General features: G+C 44.8%; 1 protein-coding gene across 1 annotated transcript; it reads left to right on the top strand.

Moving 5' to 3' along the window:
* The first annotated feature begins 6,930 nt into the window (after window positions 1-6,930).
* Window positions 6,931-17,470, top strand: PROZ (protein Z, vitamin K dependent plasma glycoprotein). Its single transcript, XM_074859215.1, has 8 exons — window positions 6,931-7,046; window positions 8,657-8,820; window positions 9,893-9,917; window positions 12,844-12,957; window positions 14,297-14,428; window positions 15,666-15,751; window positions 15,831-15,954; window positions 16,481-17,470. Exons 1-8 carry the CDS (start codon window positions 6,980-6,982, stop codon window positions 16,990-16,992), a joined length of 1,224 nt encoding a protein of 407 aa, XP_074715316.1. The 5' UTR covers window positions 6,931-6,979; the 3' UTR covers window positions 16,993-17,470.
* Window positions 17,471-17,514: the final 44 nt, after the last annotated feature.

The following is a 17,514-nucleotide window of genomic DNA, read 5'->3' as shown; positions in this document are numbered from 1 at the left end:
CAATCCAGAGGGAAAAAGACTTGTTTTTCAGCCAGCTCAGTGGTCCATAAAAATGGTGAAGTAGATATTAAGATGTTTGAGTCTCTACAGAAACATGAAGTACTCTGTGATGTACTTTAAAAAGTGTGTCAGTACATATTTTCGAAGAGAAGGAAAAAAGAAATGTTACAGATTATATTCTGGCATAAAGTGTGCAATATTTTTCTGATTCCCTGGCTTCATAATATCCAGTTTGCAAGTGTGAAAGTCACCATTTTGGGGTAATTTTTAATATGGATTGTGTTGATCAGTTTGAAAGGAATAAGGTGGTTATATTTGTCCTGCAATGACCACTGGCCTGTTCCTCTACGAAAAACTCAGAAAAATCACAGGGGAGTCTCTTTCATTTGTATAATTTCCCCCATTTTTTTCTGACACATCTCCTGAACTTCAAGACCACTAAATGAACTCAGTCTTGGAGTGACAGCAGATCTCAGGTCATGGTGTTCAAGCCACAGAAAGAAGTTCAGCCCCTGATGGCTACATATGCGACTCCCTGACATCACTGCTCCAAAGGATTTACCCCTGCTTGACTTCCCATAGGATCTCCGTTGAAACTTCTGATTATAGTTCAGCCCTAAACTATATATTGAGAGAGCCAAACCTGATATATGGAACTGTGGGCCATGCTCAGACATGTCCCAGGGACTACGGGGAGGCCATTGCACAGGGCTTGCACTTGCTGACTCACTCCCTCGTTGCCATCCATCTCTCTCCCTACCCAGTCCTGCATTACCGCTTGCCCCGGCTCTGCAGCACTCCAAGTTTATTCATAATCAATTACAAAATGTACAAAAACCTTCAACAGGCTTCAATCACCATCTTTAGCTCAATGTGTATTCAGAGGAATCAGTCATCTAAGTGTTTCCTTCCTCACCTCCCAGTTTGCATTGCCAGGCGTGAAACACCATCATCAACCTACTCAGATGTTCACTACCAGATAAGAACAAATTCTGTCTGCAGGGGCACTTATCCCACTTGCTTAATTGCACAAAGAATTGCAATTCTCACTCGAGACACATACCAAGGCACACATCATGTCATGTACTCTGCTGAAATGCTATTTGAGTCGTCATGAAGAGGATAGAGTTTTAACTCAAGTCATTTTGGAAGATTTACTTTGAAACTTGAATAAGGTTTTTTTGCCATCTTTTTTCAATATGGACGGATTTTTTTTTTTTTTCACTGTCATAAATGCAGAAGACAACTTCCAAAAGCAATCCAGCAGTGCAGCAGTTGCACAAGTCCACAGAGTCCACGTCTCCCACAGCTTGAGAGCCAGGTTTATGGCAGGAGTCACTTCCACCACCCAGTCACATCTGTCTGGGCTGTGGGTGGACGCTCTCTGGTGCTGGCTTTGCATTGGTGCTGCTTAGGTCAGGTCAGGGCTTTCCTCCTGCTGAATCTGTTGCAGAGGAAGTGACTGACTGGTCACAGGAACACCTTAAATAACAACATCTGGACACTGCTGCCCCACGACCTCAAGGGAAAGAATCAGGCAGAAAGAGAGAGGAACAGGAAACAGCATTAAAAAGTCTGAATTCCAGGTAAACACCAAACACTTTCTTACCTCCTCAGTGCCCACTTCAGACTGTGTCAGCATTTCAGGAGTTTGCCTGAAAAATACTCTGTTTAGGTTTCTCTGTGAGTGATCCTTAACCATTTTTATCCTGAGGTCCAGGTTAGGGCAATGTGGAGACTCTATCAGAGAAAATTGGAGAAAAAATAATAAAGTCCTCATCCAGATGGCACAGACTCCAAAGAGATTTTTCTGTATTTTTCACAGGGGATCATGATATTGCTCTTCTCAGGGCAAAATTAACCACCTCACTAAATCCCCTTATCCATTACTGAAACTCTGTCTAGGAGCTTAAGTGACATGGCTTTGTCTGCGCATGTGCTCTGCCATCCTCTGGCTGTTCCATACCCAGTTTTACTGGTTGCAATTTTGGTAGGTAAAAGGATATTAAGATAAAAGTGGGGAAAAAGGTTAAGAAACATGAAGGTGGAAGTAAAGAAAGAATGTATTTTAATAAATGAAATATTAATGAAGATTGCTATTTTAAGCAATATACACACAAAAATACAAAATGTCAGAGCTTGCATCTACAGAGATCATAGAATCATAGAAGAGTTTGTGTTGGAAGGGACCTTGAAAGATCATCTAGTGCAACCCCACCTGCCATGGGCAGGGACATCTTCCACTTGATCAGGATGCTCAAAGTCCCATCCAGCCTGGCCTTGGAACACTTCCAGGGACAAGGCAGATATCAGAGTGGTTCCAAGGTGGCTTTTGTTTTCACTGCCAGGATGTCAGGAGAATTGCACAACCTTGTGGCTAGGCTCAAGTCCTTGTTGTGGGTACAGGATCCACGGGAGCGAATCAGAGTCACATTCCTCCCCCCTGCTCGCTCCCCCAGGATTTCCTGCAGTCTGCTACCAAACCAGAAGGACGGTGCTGATGTTCCTTTGAAATGGTTTCAAGTTCCTCCAGCTTTTAGAAATGCACTTTGGATTTGGCAAGAAAAACTTTTTTTTCTGCAGGTGTAAACAGAACTGGCTGATGACAGTCCAGGTGTTTAGCTGAATTAAAACCATTTTAATCGCACTAAGCATTAACCCTTTGCAGAGTATGTGCTTCCTCTCTGCTGGTTGGACAAAGTTCAGCCAACATTTTTGCAGCTTCTGTACACACAAAGACCTGTGCTGCTTATAAGCATGCATGCTGATAACCATGTTTTGTATGAGGAGAGAGTATATAGTCATGTAAATGGGATTAGCTTGTGTCACTCATTGCTAGCTCTTGACCAAGACTACACATGACCACAGTCACCTGTTTTGGACCAGATGGTGTCTAGTTGAGGCTGAAGGATGCACTCCCATTTTGTTGTTCCTAAACAGTTGTCTGCAAAGGAGTGTTTCTTCTTTAATTTGAAAAAGCTCTTCCTTGTTCCTGAATCTGCTGTTTCCACTACCATATTCTCTATGCAAAGAATAGCCTAAAGCTCCACGACATATTTGTCCCCCCCAAAAATACATACCTCTGACAGAGGAATTACTGAGTTAAGCCAGAGTAAAACCTGCACTCCTCCCTCTCCATCTCTTTCAAGTTGACAACTATTGCTGTGATTTACCCGCAGCTTCTCCAGGGCTCTTCCCTATGGGGAAAGAGAGACCAGCCAGGTAGGCAGTGGGCTGTCCCAATCCCCTCCTCTGCCTCAGGCAAAGGGATGGGGCTTTGGGGACCCCTTGATACTCAGGGCATGGGGCAGTTTTTGTCTTCAGTTTGTTGGGCAGGAGATGAGTGACCTGCGTGGAAAATGATGACATGGAGGACAAGGAAGTGGCTTGCTGTAGCCATGGGAAGTTTAGCAAAAGGGGTGATGGGACCTTGGGACTCAGCAGCATTTTGTCTGCTGCTCTGTGCCACATGGAGGTCAACAGGCATTGCCCAGGATGGGCTGCAGCAGGACTGCAAGCACATCAGTTGTTGGTCACGCCTGCTCCTACCTCCTTTCCCTGCCAGACAGGACTCTGGGTAACCTGAAGCAAGAAAAGAGCACAGAGGAAGCCAGTGGGGTTTTGAAGACCAGGCCACAGGCAAAATGGGGCAGGAGAGGAGACAGAGGCAAGAAACTCACCAGGTCCATCTGCAGCACAGATGTCTCGGAGCAGAGGGGCTTAGGGGAGGCCCTGCTATCACCTCACTTCCAGTGAGTTGAGCTTTGCCAGATCACTAACCACCAGCTTACAAATCTTTACACATGTCAGAGAAAACACATTTTTCCATTTTCGTCTGCCCCCATGCTCCCAGAGGGTCCAGAGGGTCCACAGGACCAGGGTGGGGGGCATAGTACAAGGCAACACCAGAGGGCTCTGCTTCTCATGGGCCCTGTCCCTGTCCCTCCTCGTCCTCCCAGCTCTGCAGCAGTAAGCAGCTGTGGGCTTTCCCTTATCCCAGGGCTCCCAGCTCCCCATCAAAGGCTAATGCAAAGAGAAGAGGATGTAGAGAGGTCAGGTGGAGGAGAGGGCAGGGTGGAGCTGCTCCTGTTAGCCTGCACCTCCTGCCACGGGGCAGGCGCACCACAGTCTACTTCACCTTGAACCATCTTCAGTGTCCATGACACACAACTAACTGCTGTGCCTGTGTGCTGCTCAGTGGGAGGACAGCCCCAGGGAGGGATATGGCTGCAAGCCCAGCCACCAGCTTGCATCATTTGCTTAGTGCGGGGGTGATGTTTTCTGGAAAATAATTGCTGTCCCCTCTCGCTAGCTGAGGTGTGCGTTTCCAGAAAACATGTGACAAGAGTTGCTCAGGACAGCTGTCCTCAGCCGCTCCCGCTGCAGCAGGGCTGACGGCCAGCCAGGGCTCACAGCATGAAGTGGGTGGCATTGGCATGTCCCCATCACTGCCTCATCACCGCCCCATCACTGCCCAGGCAGCCGGTCTGCAAACCCGCTTCCCCTGGCTTCTCATGAACTTCCATGGGAACCAGTTGCTAAAGCAGGACCAACTAACTCAGTTACTCCATCCTGAGGAACTGCAGATTTCATATCTGCCATTGCGTGCAGGCTTCACGCTGGAAACAGTAACCCTTAAAGCAGGAGTCAATCCTTAATTAAGGCTACAGGAAATAGGGTGTGGAACTCCTTAATGAAACACATCTCCATGTGATCACAGTGGTAATTAGAAGAATGGAAAAAGAAATCCCAGTAACTTTCCATAAAGAAAGATGTGAGGAAAGACCTGCCCTTTTAAAACCCTCTCTTAGTGCAATTTTCCATAGTAATATGAAAATTAAAATGTAAAGCCTGTTGCATTGATATCAATGCAGAAAAAGCAAAGTCAGTGCCATAATGTACTTGAGTACACAGTGGCCCATTCCCAAGGACACAGCTGCTCAGTCAAGGAATACTTTTTTAAAAAAACACACAGTAAGAAAAAAATGACCACGTAAACTAAGATCTGGTGAGAATACAGCTTCTGAAGCTCTGTGTAGTAAATATTAACCTAATTTGAATAACTACTTTATACCTACAAGCATTCTTAATTGACATAGGTTTGCAAAATGTAAGCATCTTGTTTTAAAAAAAAAAAAAAATCTGCAGATCCACTTTTATGTGCTGGGTTCTGCAAAGTCCTGTGCTGACATCAAGTGGTGACATATTTTTCATGCCGAAGGGAGCCAGATTTGCTGTACTGTGTATGCACGGGGCGATATTTATTATCATGGGAAGGTAAAGGCAAGTAGTCACAGGCCACAGAGGGACTACAGCAGCAGCCCCACTGCCAGGTGCCAGAGGAGTACGGAAAAGCAACGCAGCCACCACCATGCAAGGCGAGGAGGGTGAGGTGAGCCTCCACAGCAGCTCCTGGGCACACGAGGTGCTGGCTGAGCCCCCCACCCCACACACATCAGATATGACCACTGGCAACAGCCCCCCTTTCTCTGGCCAAGAAACCCCCATCTGGAACAGGTACAATGGGGTTTGATGACCTCAGGGGACTGAGGAGAGCACAGAGAGTTCATTTACTAAAGAAATCTCGACACACAGTTAACTAAAGAGGGTGGGAGGCTATATTAATTAGTTCTACAGAAATAATAAGGAGGAAAAAATAAATATGTAAGGTTATGAACTGTCTGTGAATAAAATCAAACTTGTTATTAGAAGGGTTTTAACTCCAAGTGAACTTCTGGAACATCCCTGCAGAGACTGTGCAGGAAAACCCTCCCACAACGCAGTTTTAATGCAGAGGTTAATTATTTGCTGAAGGCATTAGGGTCCGTGATGTGAGCTGTAACACCAGCCCTGGGTTGGCAGGGCCTGGTCTTGGTGAGGCATGTGGTCTACTTCACTCACCTGCCTTGGTACTCACTGAAGCTGGTTTTAAAAGCTGCAATTGATGGGAAATGAAGTTTTACTTGAGATTTACCCATGAATGCTCAGATCAATTATACTTTGTTAAAAGAACTGCATGCTCAAATAATAGTTGGGTATTTATGACATGAAAATTCAGAATGGTCTCTAAGTTTCTAACTCAGATAAACCCCCCCCTTTTGCTCTTACCGGTTGTTGCTCTGACTGTAGAAATGATTTCCTGCTCTTCCCAGGAACCTGCCTGTGCTGGGAGCCAAAAAACTCCCTGCAGCACCACTGCCATTGCACACAGATGGGTTTATCCTTCCTCTCATCCTGGGCCAGGCAGGAGGGCTACTCCAGCTGCTGGGTGAATGGCACAGTATCCCGGGGAGGTGCTCCGGACCCCTCCGTACTTACACCTCCTTTCACAGACTCTGTGTGTCTGTGAGTGTCCACGTGTCTGTGTGACCAGGATCCTGAGGTCAGGAAGAGTTTTCCATGTTCTCCTTCATGTCTGGGCAATATAAATCTAACAGTGAAAACAAAAAATGCCATATCTATTCACATACATCGCTATAGGGGAAATCCCACGCTTGGTTTCTTGGTTGCTCCAAAAGCTGATGGGATTTGACCAACGCAGCTAAGCCTTGGCAAATGTTTTGTGGGGACAGCGTATGAAAACGCCACACCGCAAAACTGATCCCTGTAGTCACCATCCAGATTATGCTTTGATACAGTACAAAGAAATGTTCATACTGTTCACCTCTCCCCGTTTTGTGTTACAGTAAGTGAAGGCTGGGGGGTGAGAGGAATATCCAAATCTTGGTGCAGCTCTCAGCAGAGATGGCAAACCTGCAAACCTTCAGCCAGTACACTAAGAGAAGGGGCACTGTTGCACCACTAAGCAGTGGATTTTTTTTGAGGGTTTTTTTTCATCTGTTGACATTGGGGCTTTGCCCTTAGAGGTTTTGTTTTCTCATGAGCAGCTGAACTTTAAACTTCAACATCTCTCATGTAGCCTTTTCCCCCAAGAGCTGCAGGAATGCAGGCAGGCTACCACTAGGCTCGGAGGGTAACAATGACCAGGTGCTTTTGGACAATACTGTTTCTTCTCTCTGCCCTTTTCCTTCAGACAGAGCAGACAGGTATGGCCTTTGTTTTGTTGTGGCTTTAATTCTGATTTGTATTACTGCTCCTCTAAAACCACCAGTAATTTTTTACCTTGTGCTGTGTTTACTTTGTAGCATAGGGTGACATCACTGAAAACTGTCTGTTCCTTATTTTCCTTACATTTCTCCTGTTTTTTTCATATAGTTAAGTAAAAGCCGCAGTAGGTTGCTGAGGCAATGTAATTTTGAAGTACCATCATTTACACCAGGATAATATTTTGTCTTTTATATAATTCTTAAAAAGTGCCCCAGATATTAAAGAAAATTTTGTTTTATATTCCTAGTTGCTGATGAAATAAAAATAAGAGTCCTATGAAAGAGGCTGAGATGCATGCTTCTTACAGCTTGAAGAAATTTATGTTTCTGTATTAATCCTCCATGGCTTGTCAAAAATAAGGAGCAGCTGGGCAAGGACGAAAAAGATGGTGACTGCTTAAAAAGGTCAAAAAGGCCCTGGCAGCCGCAGAAGTGCACTGCCAGTCATGCTGGATGCATCGGAACCACCACACAGCAAAAATGTGCACTGGGGTGTCAGACAACACTTTAAAATGCAAAACACAGCCATGAAGATTTTTCTTTTTTCTTTTTTGATATCACATGCAAGCCTGTTGCTTATCGGATATCCTTCAAAAAGCGTAACTAAGGATTTGTATGCAGTTTCAAAACAATTTTGTTATTGCTGTCACTTTTTCCAATGCTAATATTATTGATTGACAGCCTAGCAGTACTGAGCCCCAAACACTGTATAAAATACAAAAAAAAACCCCAAAACCAGTCACTGACCCAATGGGTTTACTTTCCAAGCACAGCAGAACTGACAAACATGCACTGACACACACAGCCACATACCATTTAATGTCAAAGGCAACCGTCTCTAGCACGGCACCAGCCGTCTGGCTGGCAGGTGGTTTTTGTTGCGGGCATCATTGCAAAGAGGAGTTTTAGGTCTGACAACTCTCATGTCTTTGATCTCTCTTCCTCTTTACTCAAATCAAAAAAATTATGGTGTCTTCCACATAAAGGATGGTATATGATACAGCTCTCTTAACTTTGAGAATTGCTGAGGGGTAGCTTTGATGTATTCTCCTTAAGAGAGATTTGATCGAGAACTCAGCCACGTCATGGTTTTGCCTCTCAGCAAAAAAATCCCTGTGAACTAAGACCGAAGGCCATCAGTTTGAACCCATCATCATAAATGAATACAAATCATTTTCAGTTCTACTGATGAGTCTGAAAGCCCCGTGCAGTCTTATAAAATAGCCTCTGTCTTTATGATAATACTTTCCCCTTTCCCTGGCTGTGCCACAGCAACGTTGCTCTGTGTGTTCCGTGCAGGAAAGAAATGTGTAGGGAAGGGCTTCAAATTCTCCCTGCTTGGGAGCAAGGCAGGCACTCCCCAAAACTGAAAGGTCATGACTCCTCGGCTGAGTTGGGGCTAAGAAAGTAGGGCTCTTTCCATAGGTAAGTTTAATGTGGCTGAAATCCTGAACCAGCCAAAAGGTTTTCTCTTTAAAAAAAGGAGGCAAAAGTATACAAGGAAATGAATCTAAGTACTTATATTAGCGCTTTGTCATACAACATTCCAGTGTTTATATCAGCTGATGACGCAAACAATGTTATCAAGAGACAGCGGCGTGCCAGCTCCTTACTTTTGGAGGAGGTCCTCCAAGGCAGTTTGGAAAGGGAATGCCTTGAAGAGAGATGTACACAGGAAGAAGCAAGAGAAGTATTTGAAAATGATGAAATGCTCGTAAGTATTTTGTTTTCCTGTGTGCAAAATAAAAATTACTATCTTGGTCCTTTACTATCAAATACAGCTCCACAGCCTTCTTCATTTGCTTGGGTTTCTCTCCATGTGAAATCTTTGTACTTTCCACCTCAGCAGGTAGAAAGCAGGTGTCTTCAGTGGTCAGAATGGAAATGCAGAGGTCAGCTCTGACACTTTTAAAGTCCCATCCTGAAAATTATCTGTCCTGCACCTTATATTGCAAAAGTATGTGGCTGTTGTCCCATCCTGACCACACACAGAAATACAGCTTCAGCATCCCTTAGGAACCAGGAGGGGCAAGAGGGTGTTGGGATGGAGGAAAGCAACGCACCAGCGAGTAGTGGGACCCATAGGAAGAGGCTCACTTGATCAGCAGCTGCATGTCCCCTTGTACAAGAGGCCCTCCTGACACATACAGCCAGATGACGTGCTCTTTAATGGGAATCTGGCCGGAGATTGCGTTTGCAGGGAAAGCAGAGGAAACAGCTGGCAGGCTGCTGGTGGGTAGTCCAGGTGCTTTGGGGAAAGTTGATGGAGGGGAAGTACAGGGAGTGGGGAGAGGTGTCCCTTTGGGGAAGGCAGTGGCAGAGCTGGCAGTGTGTACCCAGGGAAAAGCAAGGCACATGAAGGTAGTCACTAGTGTTAGTGATCTGCAGCTCCACTCTCTGCTGTCCCCTCTGCCTCCAGCATCACCTCCTGGGGGACAAGCAGGACGGGATGGGATGGGACGGGATGGGATGGGACAGGACAGGACAGGGTCACTTCCCAGGGCGCTGCACGCCAGAGGGACAATGGCCAGCCAGTTTTTCCAGGAAGACATATTGCTAAAGGATTCAGCTGTTTCTCTCTTCTCTGAAAAGTGTTTCTTTTCCTTTATAGCTTCTTAAGAAACAATAAAATTTTGCTGGTAGGGCAGAATTTGCAGTTGTGCAACTGTGTAAATGTTAAACCATAGTATATATTCACTCATAAAATGTTTTTGTTTTATCAAAATATTTATGGAAAATTATATGAGAATTAAAATCTTCTTTCCCCCCTTTTTTTTTTTTTCCAGAAAATGTTTTGGGATGTCTACTATGGTAAGCTGGCCTCTTGATTTCTCTCCTTCATAGAGGTGTCGCACTGTGAGCACTATGATTCAGTCCAATGCTTTCTGGGAGGCTTTAGCAGTTTATCCTACAAGAAACACCCAGTTGCTCTTTGTCATGTTTGTAGTAAAGCAGGAGGAAAAGTGTTGATATGAAAGTTCTAAAAAAGTAATAAATAGGAAAAACATGTAAGACTGCAAAGCAAATAAAAATTGAAGGTGAGTAGATGTTTTCATAGTAAATAGGCTATTTCTTTTCCTGAACTTAAGGCTGTTCTGAAAACAAGCTGGGACCTGAGAAAGTCTGCTTTGCTGATAACAATAGAGCAGCACAGCTTTACCAGCAAAACCTCCCAAATACAAACCTAACACTTAAACCTGAGGGAGATTAATAGGTGTTAAAAGCTACTGGGCTGTCTGCAAACTCTGGAAGCTGGCACTCATTCCTTGGCAGCCTTCAAGGCAAGAAATTTATCTGTAAAAGCTGAGGGACTGATGTAACTAAATGCCTCCTGAACAAGGAGCCTGGGGCACTTGCGGTGACTATGCCTTATTCCCCCCATCTCTTTTCTGCATGCCTCATCCTTAATTTTTCTCTTGTTTTTAATTTAGCTTCTATTAATTTCTAATCTTAGGTTTAAACAGTGGATAAAGAGGTGGCAAAAAGAGCAGTTAGTATTACTTTTCTGCAGAAGCCACTAAAACACTAAGTCCAGGGAACCATTACATAGAAGAATCCCATCAGTGATATAAATGTTATGAAGAATGATGCTAAGTACCTGGCCTTCCATTACTTCTGTGAGGGTGGGATTAACTTCTAATTTCAGTCACTGGATGTTTGTACTAAGCATGTCATGCAGGCTTCCTCTCTAGTCTATGAAGAGAGAAGGGCAACCAGTTGAGAATGATTCATCCAAACAAGTGTAGCCACAATCAGGATGCATTATTGGCTTCGGCCTCAGGGGTGGCTCCTTGCTGTAATTAAAAGCCATTATGTCTTATCTTCTTCCTACAGAATAGCAGTATGTATTTCCTTCTTTGTGATATCTTTTCTAACATTTTGAAGAGTGTTGCCTCACATCTCCATGACTTCTTTCTTCCTCACTAAACAACCCCATTTTTGCATCCTGTCTTCCAAAGTCTCATTTTCTAGACCTCTGGCATGTGTGTTGCTCTCCCTCCATAGTCCAGGGTACAGTGAGTAAATCTGCATTGTGAATAAAAGACGGATGGGGAGAAAGGCCGAGTGCCCACCTAGCTGCTGGCTCACCCTCTGGCTCTGTTTCATACTGCTCCACTTTGGGCTCTTCAACTCAAAGCTGATGTTGCGGCATCTTGCTCTAGCATGGATGTACGCAGTCAGGGCACTTGACCTGAGGCCACGCTTGTCCCTGACTGCCTTTTATTAACAGTATAAACTTAGCTGTTGATAACCTCTCTTTAAACATCATTTTCCAAACAGTTTTGTGCATGCCTTATAGTAGTCTGTTTTCCTAGCTCACTTAATGACAACGTCATCTGAGACATTTCTATTCTATGATGTTCACTGATTCCCCACTAGGTCCCTTATCCTATAATACAATTAGATTTAATTGGTTTGGATTATTTGATCTTGAAAAATACATGTTGGTTGTTACTAACCACCTTCTTATTTTGCTGGGTGCTTACAGTTTAATCATTCCAGCAGCTTTCCAGTAACAGAAATCATGCCGATTTCTCTATAATTCATTGAATCTTCTCTTTCCTCCTTTAACAAAGCTAGGCACTAGGTTTACTTTTTTCCCAGTCTTACAGAACCTCACCTGACCCCAGACATTTTTTGAGACTTCCTTACCTATATTTGAGAATGCATTTCAGAGGCTTAAAACCATCTAACTTGCTTCAGGCTGTAGGTGCAGCCCTTCCCTAGTTCCAGCTACCCACCACTGCTGCTGGAGGTCCTCACTCCTCAATTCTGCCTGCTCAGCTGTGCTGATGACCCCCCCCCAAACCCACCCAGAAACCCTCCCAGGAGACCTAAATTGTGCCAGGGTATGCTGATGGCACCTGACCGCAGGTGGTAACTGCTTTAAGCCAGTACTTTAGTACTGTTAAAGCTAAAAGATACACATGTCCATAGCCCGAGTGGATGGTGGTTGGGTTTTTTTTCCCCATACCAGACAGAGTTTTCACCTTTCCATCCCTGATACCAATTGCAGCAGCCCACTGACTGAAGTTAACCTCTCTGATGAAGTCTCAAATTTTAGAAATGTTGGAGCGCATGTCCCATGTTGGGCTTTTCTGGCTTGCTCCCTGATCACTCATGTCTACAATAAGCAGTTGTTAAATGGAGAACATTTCCAAACTCTTTTGGAGTCTTTCCAGTGAGCAGCTTGAGGGGAAACTGGCAGCTCTGCCTGGTGCTTCACCTGTAGTGAGGACATCCTCTGGTTTCATCAGAAAGACTAAGCTTGCTAGCGTCTGAGCTGCTGTATAATAATTGTACAGATGTGTAAAAGCCAGATTTCCCCCTATTTTGATGTTGCTTGCTGTATAATTTTGATGCCAGCTTTTTTTATCTAGTGACAAAAGACCTAAAACACCAGTCTTTCTTACATCACATTCATAATGAGCTCATGAACTGTAAGTCAGTGCTTTTCCCTGAAGCAGAGCATCCATCCTCCAGAAGCAGGCTCTGCCCCTGGGCACTCCCCAGCCTCCCTGCCAGGGGCTATGGGACTGCCTCTGGAAGCAGAGTCTAAAATTACCCCTGCGGAGCTAAAATTAATCCTGAGGAGCAGTTTGGTGAGACACAGCCCATTTTCTTCCAAACTGCTTTTCCCAATGCTTCTCCAAGTGGCTCACATGCTGGGAAGGGGGCTGCATAATTCAGGTCAGCAGCGGTGGTGACTCATCCCTCTCCTGTGGCATTTCTTCAGGTGGCAGGAGGTGTTCTTCGAGCCCCTGCCAGCACAATGGCGTGTGCGAGGACAGCATTCGTGGCTACACCTGCACCTGTGCTGAGGGCTACGAGGGAGAGAACTGTGCTTTTGGTAAGACATCCCCCCTTCTGAGAAGCCCTACCTCCTCCTGTCGTAGCAGCTCTCCCATTACAGCCAGTTATCATATTTTAGTTCTTGGCAGAGAATGGTGATGTGTGCTACCTGTCTACTGAAAAATTATGGCATCCTGAGGTTATGCAGGCTGCCTCTTCCACTTGAGCTTCCCTTCTCCAGGGGCACAGCAAAAGGACTGCAGCAAGTTCCCCTCCCAGGTGGGCTCCAAAGGCAGCCCTGCCACTGCCATCTGTGCTCCCTGGCTGCTTGTCCTGAAGAACCAGGGCTGCGCTGCCAGGGTGGCGTCCCAGCCACCTCTGAGGCCACACACACCCACAAGACAGTCCCTCAGGACAGAGCAACTCCAGAAAACAAACCATTTTCGGTGGAAGTGTAAAAGGCGTAAAGCAAAACGGTCACTTTCTGGCATGTGAAACACCCCGGGTCGGGCCCTACATTTTTAGATGTGCCAGGTTCTACTTTCCAGCCTTTACGTCAGTACTTCTGCTGGCTCGGAGGTCCCCTGGGGTGGGAGACGCCCTGGCTGCTGCAAGGCAGGGTCATTTTCTGTATAAGGGTTGTGACTGTGACCAGTTCCTGGGGGAGCACAGAAGGTGACAAGGCTTGGACCAGTGCTGGGAACTGGATCTGCCTGAGCCTTAGGAGAGCCAGGTTAGGTGAGGATTTTTGCTGCTTCTCCACCTGTGAGCTAGATGCACCATAAAATGGCTGATCCTCCTGTTGCTTTGTGCTGAAGTGTTTGCTCAGCTATGGAAAGGTGAGTGACTACGTTTCAAAGGTGACTAATAATCCTTTTCTTTTTATCTTTGGCAGCTGTTAATTTTCTTAGTACAAGTGTAACACATAAGAGTGATACATTTGTTTTTGCTGAAAACCAGAAAGCTTTGGTCTTCTTCCTCAAGCAACACCTGCCTTCTTAACATGTGCAACAGTGCCCCCAGATGCAGATACTTAGTGTTTTGTTTAAGAGAGCAGAAAGAAAACCCATGGCAACCTTCCATGGGTTCACATGGAAGTCCTTGTTTGACCCTTGGCTAACGCTCCCCAAAACTCAGAGCTACAGACAGTCTGGTGCAGGGAGGTGCTGCATGAGCACAGTTTGCAACGAGTCTGTGGATGCTGCAGAGACTCAGCTGTCTCCAGTTTCTGCTTAACAAGGGGAAAAACAATGTGCTGGGAATACTACCAAGTCAGAGTCCCTACCAACCTCCACACAAAGCGAGTAAGGATAAAATGCTTAGTAAAGAGGACTCTTTATGCAAGAATACTCCAGCTGAACTGTTTCCAATGCTTTTCCTCCACTTGTTCTGTTTAGCTAAAAATGAATGTCACCACCATGCAAAGGAAGGATGTCACCACTTCTGCTACCCAGGAACTAATTCCTACCGTTGTTCCTGTGCTGACGGCTATGAGCTCGGGAAGGACAAAAAACAGTGCATCGCGTTAGGTAGGTGTGAGCATGGAAGTCCAGGGGGCACATGCTCAGCGCTGGGGTGGGCAGGCCACCATCTGATATCCAGATGCCATCAGCCTGCTTGGAGACTCAAGCCGTAAGAATATTACTGACCTTCCAAAATGGGCAGAAAAAGGAGGAATCTAGGGACCACAACCCGAGACGCCAGAGCAGTGGTAAAGGATGTGATACTTGATCTGAACATTTAAACACAGGTCTGCAGAGAGAACTTGCATCATCCTACACATCACTCACTGGGCCAGATTTTCCACTCCTATGGTCAGCAAAGAGTAACTCCGCTGAAGACCTGTTTGGGAATGAGATTCAACTGATTCTGGTCAGGCACCTGATGGTCTGATAAACAAAGGGCAACATTTGTTGCCATATTAATTAGTTTGAAGCAGTAGCCCTCTTCATTTTTTCAATCTCATACTACATATCTCATTCAATCTCATCCCCTTATAAACTAGGTCTACTAAAAACACAGTAGTATACTTGGGCCCTTGTCTATACTAGCAAGTTGAGCTGTAGACCCACGCTTTTGGTGATGAAGGCTTGATGTCCACACTCAGTGCACATCAGGTGGGCTTTACTTCAGATTAGCTCCAGTTCAGCCCTGTGGACTAAGCACCCATTAGCTATGAGAGCACATCATGTGTGCTCCTGGAGGGTGTCTTCTGGTTTAGCTTCTCCCGAACAGAATCCAGCCTGTGTGACCCAAGACCATGCCGCAAGGTGAACAGGAAGCGTGATAAATGCAGATAACCAAGGGATCCATTGGAAAGGCACACGTGCTGTTTGAATCAGAACTGAAAGGCATGCACATCCCCAGAGTAACAGCTTTAACGAGCAAAACCCAGGGTTTTCCTTGTCCAGATTGGGCCACAGCTATCAGGTATTTGGTGCAATTCGGATACAGGATACAAGGATGAGGAAGGAAGCTGTGCTGATGGTTGGCTGGAGAGGAAGCCTCATTTCATTAGTTCCAGACACACTGAAATCTGGTCACCACAAGCCTAATGCAATGACCCAAAATGTTCAGCGCCATCGCTAAGCAGATGCCAAGCAAATCATTTCAGTTTTCACCAGCTGAGAAATTGTCCTTCTCTTTTTCCTTGGTGCAAAAACAAAACCCCAAAGTCAAAGTAGAAGCAATAAGGTATTTGCAAGTATTAGCTGTCTTGAAATGATACAGCATGAGGTTTTGATTTTTTTTTAATTCATTTGCTAGATCAATGTGCATGTGGCAGACTTCAAGACAGTGATAATCTGATAAGTGATACCAGGAAGGAACGTGATGAGCGATTTCCTTGGCAGGTATTTCTAGCAATTCATGAAACCCATCGCTCAACCTCACATGGACAGTGATCTCTGTCTTCTCTCTGCATTTTCGTAGGTCCTGCTGCTAAACTCAGAAGGGAAGGGCTTCTGTGGAGGAGTGCTGCTAAAAAGTAACTTTGTATTGACAACAGCAGAGTGTGCCCTTCTGCACAGCCATTTTGAAATCAGAGTTGGTGCTGGTAGGTGATCAAACACATTTTCTCTTGTTGCAGCACATTTTAGAATTGACAAGCTAATTTTAAAAAAAGCTTACTAAAACTTTTGCTGCATAAAAATATTGTTAAAGGAAACAAATCTGCTGTCATTTCATTTAAGCATCTTAAGTATTTCGGGCTAGTATTACAGCTGCTCTATACCCCCCTACAAGCCAAGTAGGGAGACAACTGCCTCTTGAACGCAATTCAGAACTCAGCACCTAGGGATAAGCTAAGCCAGGTGGATTTAGAAGTGGTTTTTGTTTCATGCCAAAATTCACTTCTCTTGTTTCCCTCTGAAATGATGCATGCTTCTACACAGCATTAAAAGTCTGTCAATATGTATGTATCATTCCTAGTTTACCTTTACTGCAGTGGTTTCAGGAAGAGCGCCTTTAGTTTCTCTGTTGCACATATTTGTCAGCATGACTAGGCAGTTGTCAGTTTGCATGCAGTTTTCAGGTCTCTGGTAAATTATTCCTAAGGGCAGTGAAATGTCATTGCTTCACAGGGCCTAATGGAACAAGTGGAACTGAGAAGATAATGCAAGTTAGTGAGAAGCACATACATATCCGGTATGATGAAGACACTGGTGAGAACAACATTGCGCTACTACAACTCCAAGAACATGTTGAGTGCAATAACCACCAACTTCCTGTATGCATCCCTGAAAGAGACTTTGCAGAACACATTTTAATACCAAAACTGGCTGGTACAGTCAGTGGCTGGAGAATGGGAGGTGATGAACTTCAAGGTGAGGAGTTGCAGGTTTCATACCTTCCCGCTGAGGACTGCAAACAAATACTCAACACAAGCCTCACAAACAGGCAGTTTTGTGGACACCTTCAGGAGCCCGTAGACAAACAACTGGCTGGAGGAAGCTTTTTAGCTACTGACTATAAGGGCACTTGGTTTCTGACTGGTATCCTGGGATCTTGGCCGCTAGAAGACACTGACTGGGAAACACTTCTATTCACTAACACCGCAAGGTATATGATATGGTTTAAACAGAAAATGAAATAAGACACAAACACAACCAACCCTCCAGCACCAAACCCCTACCCATCACTGCAAGGAAACATCTGGATGCAGGCAGTACACCCATTTGACTCTATCATGATTTGCAGCAATGGAAGTTGCAACAACGTAACTCAAATTCATAAAGAAAAGCCTGTTTGTCTTTCCTTCTGCTGACAGTTCAGTGAAAGTCATGATGCAGTAAAAATCTAGTTATTTTACTAAAAACTGACTGAACTTTAAAGTTTCCTAGAACTGTTCATCCTAAAACTCAAGCTGTTTTTCTGGGATTTTAAATGTTGCTAGAAGAAAATGAGTATTTTTAATTCTTGTTACCCTGAGGTTTGATTCAGCAAATTCATATTCTCATTTCAGCATCCATACCAGTAAAACTTATGAAGACCAGAGGAACTCCAAGCCTTTAAATGCCTGTGTTGATGTAGGACTTGACACTCTCATCACACTAAAAAAATGTTTCCCCTCATACATGGTACCTGTGTTTTCCCTTATGAGTCATGTCCACATCAG

This window comes from Strix uralensis, chromosome 2 (genome assembly GCF_047716275.1).
Source record: "Strix uralensis isolate ZFMK-TIS-50842 chromosome 2, bStrUra1, whole genome shotgun sequence".
Classification (NCBI taxonomy): Eukaryota; Metazoa; Chordata; class Aves; order Strigiformes; family Strigidae; genus Strix; species Strix uralensis.
Note: the sequence above shows the minus strand (reverse complement) of the source record. Positions and strands in the feature narration are given on the sequence as shown.

What these genes read in the sequence shown, in the direction of transcription:
- PROZ (XM_074859215.1), top strand. Translation starts at nt 6,980, where the DNA reads ATGACCAGGTGCTTTTGGACAATACTGTTTCTTCTCTCTGCCCTTTTC. An exon ending in GGGAGAGAACTGTGCTTTTG is followed by an intron (nt 12,958 to 14,296) that starts GTAAGACATCCC and finishes TGTTCTGTTTAG; the next exon opens with CTAAAAATGAATGTCACCAC. An exon ending in AAAACAGTGCATCGCGTTAG is followed by an intron (nt 14,429 to 15,665) that starts GTAGGTGTGAGC and finishes TTCATTTGCTAG; the next exon opens with ATCAATGTGCATGTGGCAGA.